This window comes from Idiotropiscis lumnitzeri, chromosome 11, assembly GCF_059441095.1.
Source record: "Idiotropiscis lumnitzeri isolate Australia: NSW breed Sydney's pygmy pipehorse chromosome 11, RoL_Ilum_1.0, whole genome shotgun sequence".
Classification (NCBI taxonomy): Eukaryota; Metazoa; Chordata; class Actinopteri; order Syngnathiformes; family Syngnathidae; genus Idiotropiscis; species Idiotropiscis lumnitzeri.
In genome coordinates this window covers 10,587,279-10,602,915 of record NC_142401.1, presented here as the reverse complement: position 1 = coordinate 10,602,915, position 15,637 = coordinate 10,587,279, and the positions used below count along the sequence as shown (strand labels likewise).

General features: G+C 39.2%; 1 protein-coding gene across 1 annotated transcript in view; it reads right to left on the bottom strand.

The window, feature by feature from the left end:
* kcnb1 (potassium voltage-gated channel, Shab-related subfamily, member 1) overlaps positions 1–15,637 on the bottom strand; it is a 33,899-nt gene that overhangs the window by 16,797 nt on the left and 1,465 nt on the right. Inside the window, exon 2 of the mRNA XM_088309479.1 lies at positions 14,449–15,104. Coding sequence (XP_088165605.1) covers positions 14,449–15,024 — 576 coding nt within the window. The 5' untranslated portion in view covers positions 15,025–15,104. The remainder of the gene's footprint in view (positions 1–14,448; positions 15,105–15,637) is intronic.

Sequence of the window (15,637 nt, the reverse complement as noted above, 5' to 3'; positions counted from 1 at the left end):
AGTTTATTTCACAACACTTCATTTTAGTTTGATTCTTATTAGTTTTAGAATTAGATTTTTTAATGAGTGAATTTCTCTGTCCTATTTTGTATATTTTTTTCCCCATATATGAACCAAAAAGAAGAGCACTTTTTACCTAGTGTTCCATTCCGTTTGAGTTCAGTGACAAAAGCAGGAAAGCAATTTGAGCCAAAACAAAACTCCCAAGTTTGTCACATACAAACGACATTATCTGGTGGTGCATTTTTTTTTTTTTGCCTGCCAAAAGTGAAGTCGCTTTGAAGGATACACACGGTAAAAAGACAACTACTCCCAGTCGTCCTTGGACCTTCCTTCTTTCGGCTAACGGCCGTGCTTATACCGAAATATATTCATTTAAAATCAACGCCAAAGCCTCGTGTAGTTAATTAATTCACAAAAATAGATAGCGAACGACATTTTTGCTCTAATTAGAGTCAGGTTTCATTAATTTTGTAAATGTAAAATGTAGTCATAGCAATTAGATGTGCTATTTATTTTCCTAATTTCAAATCCTCAAAATCATTATGAGAGGAGATGATCCATATTTTTGCTAAAAATACGAGTAAAAACACCACATTCTCGACAGAGGCAGCAGAGAGGAAATGCAGAAAACACACTCTTAACCCTTTGATACACACATACACGTGCCAACGCACGCGTGCATACACAGACAGTCAGTCAACAATGACGCCTGAATAGTGTCGGCGTCACACGGATGACAGTTGCCATGGCGACGCTGAACTTTTCAGCACATTACGAAAGCAGCGGAATAAAAGAGAGAAGTGGCGAGGGAACAAAGGCATTAAAAAAGAGAAAATGTGTGTGAGGCATCTTTTATTCACTCCCGACAGAGAATATTCCAGAAGTCTACCACATGCTCGCTGCACATATTCAGTCCAACTGAGTGCGTATTTGTTGAGCTCAAAGGTCAGGGGTTGGTCACTCTCAAGGGGTGTTAAGGGTATAGAGACTTGTACAAATCTTATATTGCCTGTTCACAGCTGTGCATGCGGGATTTTTCTTATAAACGTGTTATTTGTTGTGCTCCTGGAACTGTGTGATTAAAAGACATGGCTTTCAATCTGCAGGGGTTTGACAATCTTATTATGCCAAGCTTATTATGCCTTCTTATTTTAACAATCAATCATTCATAACAAAGACGAGCAGGTTTTTGGCATTTTAAATAGCAATTTTGATTTAGCCAACAAAGCCAGTCGCTCTCTAGAAATCGCGATGTACGGCTTTATGCACTTGAAGGCATCATGTCACATAATCTAATGTAAAGAATTGCATCCTCTCTGAATCATTTATGCTTGAATTATGAAGGATAAAATGGGAGCGTAAAAAATGACCAATTTGTAGTATCCTTTGAAAGCACAGAAGCATTGATAAAGGCTAGAAAACAAATAAAAATATGTCACAAAAGTAGTTGGGATGAAAGTACATCATGTAACATCGACTAAAGCTACAAATAATTGTATTTTCAGGAATTTACTACCCACTAAATGTGTATTGTTGCTTGTCATAAAACATATGTACAAGTAGAATATCGTTTAAAATTAAGCTTGTGTATCACATTGACTCATTGAACTCGGGAAAATAAGCCAATTCCTACCTAATAAATTTGAGTTTTTTTTTTTTGCTCCCCCTTCTTTCCCCACATAAAGACACTCACACATATACGAACACAACTAGCCTTGATTTTGCGCTAATTATAAACCTTCAAAGATTTAAACAGCAACACATGCAGACAGAGCATAAACAATACTCACTGGCATATATTCTTTATCTTCTTCTAAAAATGACTAATGTTATTATTTATTAAAAATTTAATATTGCACTCCAGTCGAGACAGTTTTCTATAATGTTTCAAAATGCAAAGTATGTGTAGTGTGTCTGTATGCGTTATACTGCCCCCTGGTGGCGAAGACGTACACATCAGAATGAGCAGCACAATGCCCACTGAGTTATGACGCGCAAGCTGAAGTTTTTTATGAGGGCCCGAATGGAGTGGATTTCTTTTAAGCAGTTATCGAGTCTGATACTGGGAAGAATAAATGCTAATAAAAGATGAATTGGTTGATTAAATAAAAATCTGTAATTAATAAAATAACTGTATTTTTAAGATATAAAATATAGACAGAACATTATAACTGTTTGCGCAATCCTTCATCGTTTGGTGTAACTTTGCAAGAAGGCGAAAAATCTGCAAAATTGGATGTTAATTTTGCCGATTCTTGTTTGTCGTGAAGGATGTTATGTCTTTGTTTTATGCTGTGACGTGCATTGGGAAAAAAAAGGGGGAAACAAATTGCATATTTTTGTCACTTTTAAAAGAGTTAATATTCATCGATTAAATCGGTTGGCCGATGAATTGGTTGGGCTTTGGTTTTCATGAAGTACAATACATTAGAGTGCTTTTTCTCCTAATAAGATTGGTAGTCCCGTTCAATTCGATGATGAAAAAGGATTTCGATTTGAGTGTTTCGAGTTGCACGCGTGCTCACGGAAATCAAATTGTGATTCAAGGCACCACCGTATTCCAATATGTGATAAACACCTTGGTAGTATGTTAGTATATTGGAACAATACTCGAGTATGGAATCGGTGCTTTCAAGCTCTCCAGACACAATTACAGCCTGAATGTCTTGTTTCATGCTTTTGACACATTTGCGCTTGCAGTGAATCCATGCGCCCCAGTGTACAGTCCAGGTCATGTGCCCATCAAGGTGAGAGGCTTACCGGCTCGCCAGTCAAGAGCACTCTCCGCTCTCACAATCAGGCTCGGGCTTGATGAATGTTTCTCTTTCGCCTTAGTGGATTCTATTTCAGCCTCTGGCCTTGAGACTCTCCTCAAAGTCATTTATTCACCTTTCCATCCCAAACTGCAGAGGGGAGAGAAACGGGGCCTTGTCGCTGAGCGGATTAGCCCCCCGGGGGTGTGGGAGTTGTGATTTATAAAAGCTTTTATTCTGAGCACACATCCACATCAGTGTGAGGTTCACTTTTTGTGTAAGGGCCAGTTTATCAAAGTGATTGCCATATAACCTTTCTGCAGACCTGTGGCCTGCACATGCCTTGGGGTCACTCCTCCACGGTATGTGCGCACGCGGATTATATTTTGGGGATGTAGTTTTGATTCGTGTAGAATAGGGCAGAGACGCACATTCGATGATACCATTTCAGAGATTTTGGGATAATCGATGAATTTGGTAACTGGTTGCCAGAAAATCACACTAAATGAATGAATGAATGAATGGATGATTGAATAATTAAAGTTGGTTTATAATATAGTTACAGTAATCAGGGCAATAATTTTTTTTCTTGATAAGAAACAAGAAAAGTTTTCTTGTTTTATGCTTCAACAAAACTAGATCTGACCCTTTGGCACAAAACAGATCATTTGGATCAAATTTAAGAACATGAGATTTATACATTTTCTAGAAGGGCATTAATGCTTTCAAATGATTTACACATTGTGGAAATCTGGTCATATTTGGTGAAGATAGGCCAATTTAAAAATCTGTAGTAACTGGAGAATGGAGAAAGTCACCATGAATTTTATCCAATTCTAAATTCCAAATTCCAATTGTGCAGCTCAGAGTGGATTGACATCTGTCTTCGAATGAAAATGCCGTTCCCAGGCAAAGATGACAAATATCAACTTTCCAAAGCTTTTTCTGCTCCGTGTCCCCGTGGATCCCTCCCAAATTAGCTCACCGACTCAAATTTGCTACTTCATTGACCAGTGTGGAGTGTTCAGCACGAGACATAAATTGCTTTTGTCTCTGCACATACAGCTAAAATTATTTGCATTATGATCATATTTTTTTAGGACACATATATTACTATATTCTTGGAAGGGACCTTAAAGCTTCCATAATCGTTTTCATATTATGTAGCTTCATAAAAAGAATTAGTGTCTCACCAATAATTCTGCAGAGTGAAAATAAAAACAATGATGAATGGTAGAAAATTATCATACAAAATGTTTTGTGGCCTTTATTTCCCTTGAGTAGGAAGAATTTTTTGTGATGGAATGAGAAGAAAAAGTAAGTACGTTGACAAGAAAAATAGCTCAATCATTCAACATGATTTTAAAACATTTTTTGCAAAAATGTTTTTTTTTACAAGGTAAAATAGTGCATATTACATTGTTTGTGAAATTAATGATCAAATATATATATATACTCAATAATAGTCATCTTAACGTATACTCAGTGGACAATGACTTTATTTAGAATATTTGTTGTTGCATCACAACTTAATTCTTCCGTCATAACCGTTAATTTTTTACTTTATTTTGATCTATTAATTTTTTTACAGACAATGTATTCAAATGCAATAATAGTCTTATTTGTGACTTATTTGTCTTAATTATTTTGTCTGTTTTATTTTGTTACCCCTGTTAACTGTTTGCACTCTAAACTAAAGATCCCACAAAATAAAAAAATTTATGTCCTATTTTCGTCTTCCATCTAATAGGATTCCTTCCTTGTTCCCTTCAATATCGGCTCCATTATTAATGCACAAAGGGAGAGAAAGCCCGAGACTTGTCAGACTCCAAATTCGCAATCCCACAATGAATTTTAAGATTAAGAGACGAAGCACACAAACGATTCCCGACAACTTTGAAGTCATAGACTGATGCACTCGAACCACTCCAATTCTCACAGTCGGGAGAACATTCCGGTGTTCTGCACCCGTCCCCCCCCCCCGTGGGCCACACTGACATCTTCCTGATTTTGATTCCCTGCCGCGCTCCAAATGGAATCAGCAGAGGAGCTGTCGAGCTGTCTGGTGACAATGTGCAATTCTTGGCCACCTGCAGTCCACTGGGCAACCCCGCAGTCGGTTGCTAAGGATGATGGCGCTCTTTTTCATACTTGCATTTACAGCGTGTTTTCTGGAGGCAAAAGCATGCACGCTGTTTCTTCTCTGACCCACCAATAAAATTGATTAATTTGATCTTGTACATCATCCCAAATCATATATAATGTATAATATATATTCTCATTCATCTTTTCAGCCTTCACATCCAATTTCTCCAGAAATTCCAAACGTCTAATTTGCAAGTCAAATTTTGGCAATAAAATATCGACCAAGCCATAGATCAGAACTCCAAAAACGGGCCATTTATTACAATTATTAAATAATTAGTTAATTAATAATTACACTATACGTGAGTTTAAAAAGTAACTGAATTATGTAATGATATTGATGTAGTATTAATAGTACATACAAGAAATAAATACTGTAAAAATGCATAAAAATATACATATTTATGCAATTTATGTGAATTTTACATATTTTACTTACATGTATTTTTGTAATTGCACTCTATTTATTCATTATTTTATTTTATTTTATTTTATTTTATTTTATTTCATTTTATTTTATTTTATTTTATTTTATTTTATTTTATTTTTACTTCTCCCCATCTGTCCATTTGAAAAATGCAATTTGGCGCCTGAGCTCAAACGTTTGCCCACCCATTCTCAAACGCAATTGTGCAATCGTAAAACATAGCAAGGCTGCAAAGCCTGGCAAGTTCAGCTGACAAAAGCCTCAGCGCTCCACTACAAAATGCATGACATGACTCTCACCAAAACTCACAAGCACGACTCCGCTGCTGCAGATGCACATTAACAGTGCATGAGAATGCGGACATGTCAGAATGCGAAACGCTGTCAGACATCCCCCTCAAGCCTCCCGTCTACCACATAGACTGTAGCAAACAGTGGATGTCATGTAACTTAGCTCTTTAAGAAGAATCAAAGTATAACAGTTGGAGAGCAAGGTATGGATTATGTCCTCAAAGTTCTGTCTATAGTTTAAAAAAAAAGGTTTTGCTAAAAAGTCAGATAAAAATTGCACTTTCTGGATATGGAAGGCATGCCAAATCAGCAGCAGTACATCTTAGGCAATGAAAAACCTGAAGAAAATAATTAATAACGACACATCAAGGAAACTAGGCTCGAGCTCACCCATAACTGTAACGAGAACAACCGCTGAGGTAGTGGATGGATGGAAAAAAAAAACACTGCTTGTGTTTCTATAGAGCAAATAAAAAAATATTTAACGAACAATCCAGGCAAGCGCTCCAGTTCACTCTATTTTATTATATTTTTTAGTGGGAGGAGATCAGCCTTTTTTTGGTCTTTATTTACGACATTGTCATGACGTGTCAATTTCTAAGTACCGCTGCTTTATAGTAAGCTGTTATTCATAAATGCTCAATGGCGTACAAGTCTGCTGCGTCAACAGTTTTGGGAAAAGAACTTGAACGCATTGCACAGAGGAGGAGACGTGAGGCTCACATATGTCCACGCAGCCGCTAACTGTACTTTATTTACAACAAAGGTGAAGTCACACTACTAAACCTTTAATGACCCCCGTTATGTGGGGGCGAGTCATTCAGCAAGACATCCGCATGCTCTTAGTTCTAATATAACGTTATGGATTGTTGACATTGATAGCATTCACTCAGCGCATACCACCTAACACACACACACACACACACTCTCACTGGACTCTTTAGCACAGGTGTTGGCAAACTACGGCCCGGGGGCCACATGCGGCCCGTTAAATGTTTTAATCCGGCCCGCCGAACTTGAAAACAAATAAAAATAAATAAACTTTGGCAATGTTTTATTTTCTAAATACTGTGGTTTTTCAAAGACATATATATGGTTGTAATGCTTTTGTTCACTTTCATTTCAAATTAAATAAAAAAAATTTTCTCCGATGAGGTCAGGTTACTAAAACACTCCAGCCATCTGCTCCTGGTCCGGCCCCTCTGTCAAATTTTAGAACCCATTGGGACCCGCCAATCAAAAAAGTTTGCCCACCCCGGCACATCCAAATGGGATCCAATACAAGAGCCGTATGAACAATTCTGCAATAATCCTCCAATTGACTGTGCATTTACTGCATTTTTCAGAGTGAAACAAAAAAAGAATATTAAAGTTTTCTTATGGCCGTAAGTGCTACATTCGCTTAACTTCCTGGTAGACCATGTGGATTCGGTGTGAATTAGCACTGAGTGATTTACCTTTTTGCGATTGAAATCATAATCGTAGTCATTACAAACATTTGCCAGGTGAACTCTTTTGGCTTCTGCTTTAGTCTGTCCAGAACTACGTCCCCAAATGATGATGCAGCCCTTGAACCGGGACACCATTTTGTGTTCATTCGGCCTCTTGTACATCATCATCCATCTGACTTGCTGCTCCTTCCCAGCTGTCACGCGCCCTGATGGATCCCGCTTGCCTCGCCCCGTGTCTCACATTGTGCGGCAGACTGATTTATGAGCGGGAATATAGCCGCGCCACATTTCGGTGTCATCTTAAGTGTGACTTGAGCGCGGCCTAATTGGAATTTGTCGCCTCCCATCTGATGCACAATGCGTACTGACAGCCACGTTCGCCATCTCATCTCTCCACTGACTGCAGAGGAAATAATTTGCGCACTGGTGTGTTTCAGACGCCCAGTTATGGACATGGGGTGTATTATACAGTGGACATATTTTAAAACCGAGATAAATCATCAAAATATTTTCCACCATAAATTTGAACTATAATCTGTACAAATTCAATGAAGAGAATTTATTTCAAGCGGGGAATTTTTTTTTAATAAAAGCACATTTTCACTCTCTGCTCACCAAGCATACCAGCAGACTCACTCTCGGTTTCAGCAGTTTTCTTAACATTTTGTTCTCAAAATCCGTACTACTTTGGGCTGATCCAATGTTCTGCCCTAAACGACTATAATGAAAGCAAACTAAAGTAATATTTAGAAAAAAACGACAAAAACAAAACAATTGCAAAAGTGTGCACACCCTCTTATAAATCGCCTGCGGCTGTTTTTATATAAAAAACAACAACATTTGAACAGGGGTGTGTTGACTTTTTTCTCCCCATTGTAGCCTATACTACAAAATAAAACAGGAATGCACCAACATCACTGGTGGTAACGCTTTATAAGTTAGAAAAAGGTAAAGTACAATTAGCGCTAATTGTTCCTGCCCTCAACTTCAAAAGTGTAGCAATATTGTGGTGTTTATTTGCGCTGTCTGTAAGTTAGCAAGCCACTTCCTGGTTATGAAAGACCGTCATCCTGACCTTCATACAGATAAAAGAGACCATGCTGATTTTGATTCACAGTTTCATTGTGATTCAAAATGGAAGTCAGATAAAGCGGAAAATGGATGGAGTGACTTTTGTTTTTTCCTTTGCCCATCCAGGAAGCCATTTGCCACACCAGTAGTTTGACAGAAATTTGGGAATTCATGAATAGTTCATCATAAGTATGCAGTGATGACTGTACTTCACGTTAGATGTGAAAAATCATTACGTATGTGACCAGTTTTTCGTTTTGATGATGCCACAGCACATTAAAGTAAGAGACAACCAAGCAAACGTGTGATGCCTTACAAGCAGGTGGTAATTATTATTTGTTTCCTTTCTTGGTGCCAGCATTACTGTTCTCATCATCCTCAGACACAAAATGCTATTTGATGGTGACTCGAATGTGATTTGAGCAGGAGACGGATGACAGTGTGCCTTCCAAAGAATGTAAACAGAGAGCTTCAGATTGGGCCTCCTAGAGAATAATTAATGTGACATTTCCCTGACATTTAGTCGGAGCTATACAAGAGGAAGCGGAGATAGGAACTGAGAAGAGGAAGACAGAACAAAGCTTTGCCCTTCTTGAAAAGATTTCCTTTTAGTTATGCTGCACTTCTTGCTTGGTCAAGATATTAGACAATTTTGCTCCCGTGTGTTGCTTAGCAACCTTTTATTTAGAGCTTGTATCCATCACCAATTCCCCATTCGCTTATGTCCTGTCACCATTCCTGACCCTGAAAGATGAACTGGGACTTGTTGTGGTTGATGCCAGACATGCCCAAATGCGTGTGGATTTTAAATTATAATCCCAATTAGAGGTTTTACTTTTTACTTCAGTTGTCATGAGAGAGAGAAAGAGAGAGAGCAAAAGAATAGAAGATACCTGTGGCTGTGTGAAGAAGCAACTGAGACCCAAAATAAGCATTTTAAGTTGTGTTTAATTTGAGCTCTCTAACTACAGCCGCATGAATTGTTTGGAGGGTAAAAATCATCTCCTAGTGTTTGGAATATAGATAACATCAAATTTAATAACGTGGAGACCCGCGGCTATTCCGCCGAAGTGGTTAATGTATAAACAAATCCGTTTTTAAGGCTCAATTCGTTCGATTGTGGCTTTTAATCAGGTGTGTTTTGTTGTCTGGTACTTATGGTAATTTGACGTGAATGGGAAATTAGCCAGCTAATGAGCTTTAAATAATGTTTATGAATTATGAAACCTCTGCCATTAGCCTCCACACTTTTTTTGGGGGCGGGGCTGAAATGAAATGGAAACGCTTTAAAATTATGAATCATATATATATATATATATATATATATGGTGGCATATTTTCTATTGTTGATGGTATGCCGTAAGGATTTTGTTTACTTTTATTGCGCTACGTGAGTGATAGCATTTTCAACGCAACATGCTGTGAAACCATTACCACTCAATCAATCAAATCTGAGCATTATTATCTTTGAAAAGGCCGAATTCTCTCTGTTAAATTGTGCGAGCGTTTGCAATGTTGTTGTAGATGGAGTGTTAGCTAATTGGAAATTGATTCAGCATCGTAGTTCTTTACCTCAACTGATGCGAGTCTTAATGCGTCTACTTATCACTGGGTGGCTTATTGATCGGAGCGGTGGATTCAACGAGAACAATATGCACGCACGCACGGGACATTGTCCTCCGTCGCTATGAGGAGGTCGTAATGGAGCGAGCCATCGCGGAGCTTTGACTCCCAGGCGCTCGTCTCCTTTTTAGAAGACGACGCTTCTTTCTGTAACACAATAACCATTGATTTTTAAATCGCTTTCATTTACAAGAAGAAGAAGGCTGTTTGCTGATGGATTCAACACAATCATTTTGACGCATTTTTCAAAAAGTGCTGAAGAATTCTGGAGTCTGTCGCCGTGTCTTCTCCAATAAATGAGACGTTAAAAGCGCAGCAAGTCAGTATTTTCAACATTTGGTGTGTCAAATTCATTTAAAGATTTAAAGACGAACAGAAGTATCTTCAAATGAACTCTAGAGTGAAGAGAAGCCAATGTGCTCCCTCTTCCGAGCTCCAGTTAAAAGGAGAGCAGCAGGATTTTGGACCAGTTGGAGCCGCTTGACGAAGGACTGGCTGACTCCAAAATAAGGTTTTGTTGCTATCATTCGATAATTTTTGCACTGGAAAAAAAATATTCTCGATTTCACAATGTTGACAAAAGTATGGGAGTGCGTCTTGATAGTGTGCCATGTGATTTATTTTTAGTTTGTTTAATTTCAGAACAAGCACTATGCAAGTTAACAAAACCATGAATCTCCACGCATTTCCACATCAATATGCCACGTTATGAATTTAAAAAAAAATTATTTTATTTATTTATTTATTTATTTATTTTTATTTTTTTTAAATTATAATTTACAGTAAAAATAATATACCCAATCCTTGGTTGTATTTAAGTACATTTCGGAGTCTCAATTTTTTCTGTACAGCCTGTGAGTACTTTTTGCCACCTCTGCTGCAGTCGGACTTGAGAGAGGGGCTGACTCACAGTGTCTGTTCTGGATCATCCCAAAGGTGTTTGGTTGGCTTTCATCCACACCAAGCTCATGCAAGCATGCCTTTATGGACCTTGCTTTGCGCACTGGGTTGGAAAGAGACACCTTCTTTTAACTGCTTCCACAAAGTCAAGAATACAAAACGATCTTGTTAAGATGAAGAATCAATATTCAAGGGCTGAACAAGCCCCTAATTCATTAACTGATTGATTAAGAGGCGTGTCTGAATATGCAGAAGGGTGCGACAGTGGTTACCACATCTGCCTCGTAGTTGAGCGATCCCGGGTTCAAATCTTGGTTGCAGGTGCTCAAACTTCTTACCGTAATAAATAACGTGAATTTTATGTTAAATTAAGATGTTAAAGCATCATAAGCGGCAGCTGATTAATTTGAGTCATCTTGAAACCTGAACAAGACAAAAACTCAGTACGGTAATGTAAATGTTACAATTACATCATTCATACAGTGCATTTCGTGCCAACTCTTAGTGTTCGTATCATTAATTTGTATTTTAATTTACTGATTTCAAGCGGGCCGTGAGGGGCCGCACAGATGAAAGGAAAAATGAACTTGCAGTACTTCCGGTTTATTTATCATTGGAGTTTGAAAAATATTTTCCTCTTTCCATAACGTCGGATTCTTGACACATGTCAGGATGAAAACTGTCGCTGTGGCATTGTGCTATAGTACGAAACCCACAAGCTAACAAAATTAGTAAAAAATGTATGGAGCCCGCCCTGAACAAGCGAGTAAAATGTAGACTTTACTTGGTTACATATTCGAAAAAAGTATAAGATAAAAGTATAAAAAAAGTATATAAAAGTAATAATTCATTCAAAAATATATATTTATTTTAATCAAGGTTGGTGCAGAAGTGCTTTCCATCCTATTGACATCTGTTTCTCGGATTTTCTAAGGTGTCCTGTGTTTTTGTCCTGTTTGTAGAGTCTCTGGTGTCCCTTTGAGGGCTTGGGTGACTTCCTCGTTCCCTTCCTGGACACGCCCCTGCCGTTTCAGGTGCCGGCCAGTGCGCACCTGCAGCTCGTCAGCGTCATCAACATCAGGATAAAAGCTCAGTGCAGCCAGCAGTCAGGTGCAGGCTTAACCGTTCCAATTGTGGTACTTTGGCTCATACCAAACTTTCCCCTGCATTAACTTCTGTACTCGTGTGTCACCACATTTCTTGTGTGCTTCTTCAAAACCTTCCACCCGTCCAACCAATCCAAGTGCGACCGCCGCCTTTCCTTGACGAATCTCGGATTGCATCTGCAACTCCACCCGCCTGGCCTGCCGAACTCCGGACTCGCTATTTTCACTTGCTTCCCCACCAATAAACCCTTCATTAATACAACCTCCGTTTCCGATTGCGCTTGGGTCATTTTTTCACCGCCGCATAAAGTGTCTTAAGCTCACCAAAATATAAGAAACACCTCTCGACATGATGACGCAACGGATGCACGCCATACATCAATAATAAACATAGTAATAACGGTGATATAATTCATGAATAGCTACACTTTTATTTAACAAACAAACTTGGATGTGACAGCTTCTTCTTTTTCTTGAGCAGGGGTCGCCAACATGAGTAGCCTGCAGGCCTGTTCTAAAAATAGCTCGCCAGTGATGAGACATTGTGATTAGCTAGCAATGTTGTAGAAGTGATGATTTGAAAAGGTAAACAATTGCTGAGATTTACACATTAGAATGTTTAATTTGTTTCCTGCGTTTTTAAATCATGGTGAGAAATCAAAAACATGCTCAGTGGCGTCACGATGAATATCATTAACCTCTAATTAATGAACACATTTGTTATTTCAGAAATGTGTCTCACACTGGCTGACCTTCACGTTAATCAGTACCCCAAAATAATCTCTCACTTTCAAAAAGGTTGCTGCCCCCTGCGCTAGAGTTTCACACAGCAACCCAAAACCAATACTACATTTAAAATTTTATTTTCGGGGGGGGGCGTGTATATAATTAACTCCCTTCATTGTTGCATCCAGGCTTGATGTACACTTGTTGAGGGTTTGTTGCCATGGTTACAGTCCAAACATGAAGGTGGAATTGAACGGCGGTCTGCAGTTCAAAACAATCTTGTATTTGATCCGTCATACCAATTTGAGCTATTTTCGCTTAAAAAAAACAAAAAAACGAAGATGACACGACAAGCCTGTTTATATCATCTCGATCCGGTCGGTGAGAACAGAAACATCTCGTCACTTACAAAAAGTCACGGAAACTAGCAACACTATAGCGCGTTAGTCATAAATCAGTGACAGTGACAGACGACAGACAATCACACTGTTCACGACCGAGAAGTTTGTCAAATTATGTTATCGAAAAGTTTGGATGGAAGAAAACGATTGGATCACAATACTGTCCAGCTGGGGTCTTCATTCCTGTTCCTTGAGGGACGGCGTCCTGCCTGCTTTCCAATCTCTCGCTGCTACAACCCCCTCCAAATGATCAGATAATCAGCGAGGTCTGCAAAAGCTAGATAACGATCCTGATTATTTGAATCAGGTGTGTTGCAGCAGGGAGAGATGGAAAACAGGCAGGTCACCGACCCTCGAGGAACAGGGTTGAAGACCCCCCCTACTGGACAAAGGTAAGCAGAGCTGCATGGAGTTTTGTTGGATACACAGATTAGCCTTACTTTATAGCATTTCTGATAAGTGGAACATACCTGATTGCTTGGTTGATGTGATGGAGGTGTTTTTTTTTTTGTGTGTGTGTGTGTGTGTGTTTTTGTTGTGTCCATGTGCCACATACACACGGTGTAGTGTAAACTGAGACCTTCTTGAGTTCAAATGTTTTTACTGTCTTTACAGCACCGACACTCTATGCTCTGCTAGCGCTAGTTGAAGCGGCTTGTTTGTTTGTTCAATCCCCAAGCTCATAGTCATCAAGGTAATGAAATCCATATTCTCCATTGGCTGTCACAATTGTCGTGTGGAAAGCGTACTAATTCTTTATCCTTGGGCTATTTTACAAAAGCATGCCACGGACTTGTTAAGACCTAAATTGGGAGGAAAATGTACACATTCTTATTTTTTTTTTTTTTCAAATGGATGGGCTCTTATTTAAAAAAATAATAATATTGAAAGAACATGAAAAATATGATAAATAATAAAAAAATATAAAAACATCAAAAAAATTAATAAAAATACTCTTCTTACTTCTCGGTGAAAAATAAGAGAAATTACTGCAGCTTTGTCATACTTTTCTTTTTTGTGTCTTTTCCTCAAATTTACGTGTTATCTGCATACAAACACCAAACTGCCCACCGCATAACAACAAAGCAACACTTTACCTTATGGGTAAATGGAATAGGATTATTGTGCACGTATGAGGAATGTCATATTTCAGTGAAATTGATTCCTTCTTCAATCCAAGTTTGTGTTTTGATTTTGTGAACAACATTGCAAAAGACAATTGCATCATCGAGTATCGGATCTTGGTATCGCATACTTGTACTCGTACTCGGTCTGAGAAAAGTGGCATCTGTTGTTGACGTGTCTATTTTCTTTTTATCAATTTTTATCTTCATGCTTTTCCCAGTGAGTTCTTCTTCTATCTTTCCCTTTTACTTTCTGTCATCACACAAGCGCCACCTTGAGGATCCACAAAGTATTGACTCAAAGAATTCAATGTAAGTGCCTGGATTGTTGATAAACAATGTCAATATTTATGCTACGGCATGAATACTGTGTCACAAAACAATAGAATACATTTCAGACTTGGTATTTAATCATCTCTGATAATTACCTTTGCAGCAACAGACGAGCTGGGCTTCTCCAGCAGGTCCCACAGTTTCTTCCGTTTCTCCGCACAGCACGTGTTGTCAAATTCTTCCCCCTCTCTGTCCTTTAAATTATCCGCCTCCCTTTTCAGTTCCTCGTTCATCTGCTCCTTCTTCTGGTGGTACCGGGCCTGGCAGCAGGACTCCAGGTAGATCTCGTCGATGCCCCAGTAGTCCAGTTCCTGGCTGAAGGACAGGGCGCACATCTCCTCCATCATGTGCAGCTTTCCCGTGCGATAGAAGTTGAGGATGGACGTGAAGGCGCCCGGGTGGCGGTCAAAAAAGTACTCGTTCTCGTCCAGGTTGTAGTCGTCGCACACCTCCATCAGAGACTCATGGCTGCTGCAGTCTTGCAGCTTGCCCAGACGCGTCCGCGGGAGCCTGTCTAGCGTTCGCCACAGGACCTCGTGCGGTAGGCCGCCCACGTTGAGGCGGACCCTCCGGAAGCATGACTTGCTGCGGACGATGTCCACCGGCTCGGGCGGGAGTGATGACGTTGACTGCGAGCCGGCCTTGTTGAACTCCGCCAAGGACTTCTCCATGATAACCTCACAAAGTGGGAAGCGGGTGAGCACCCACAACTATGGAATCCACTTGGTCCTGTTTTCTGTCATTATTCTCTCTAAAAATAAATAAATAAATAAATAAAAGGTTAGTATGCACAAGATGCAGTACACTCAAGGGTACTTTTGTAAGGGTAATTTTTGAGGATGCGTGATAATGTTTTTAACTGAACCACATAATCATGGTGAGATTGTCAACGAGGACAGACAGCCACAAAGAGAGAATAAAGGTGGAGTGTGGATACTTTGAGAGGCCGTTCACCCCCCCTTTCACTGTGTCTTTCAGCGACAGAGTCTCTCCACGCTTTGCTTTCTAGCCACAAGTACATATAAAATGATGAATATAGCTGAGCATTGTTTTAACACACTTGTCTATCTCTTTATCTGAATTAGTATGGCTAGGCCGCTTGGTCCACTTAGCTTAGTACCAAAAAATGTCATTTGTTTTGTGAAAGCTCAAGCATGTTTTTGATTGGATTTTACACTGTGACAATTCATACATTCTATTTCAGCAAAACTCATTTGATGGCCTGCCACCCATGAAAATAAGTTGCCAAACCTTGCAGACTGAGCAACAGTTCATTCGGATTAG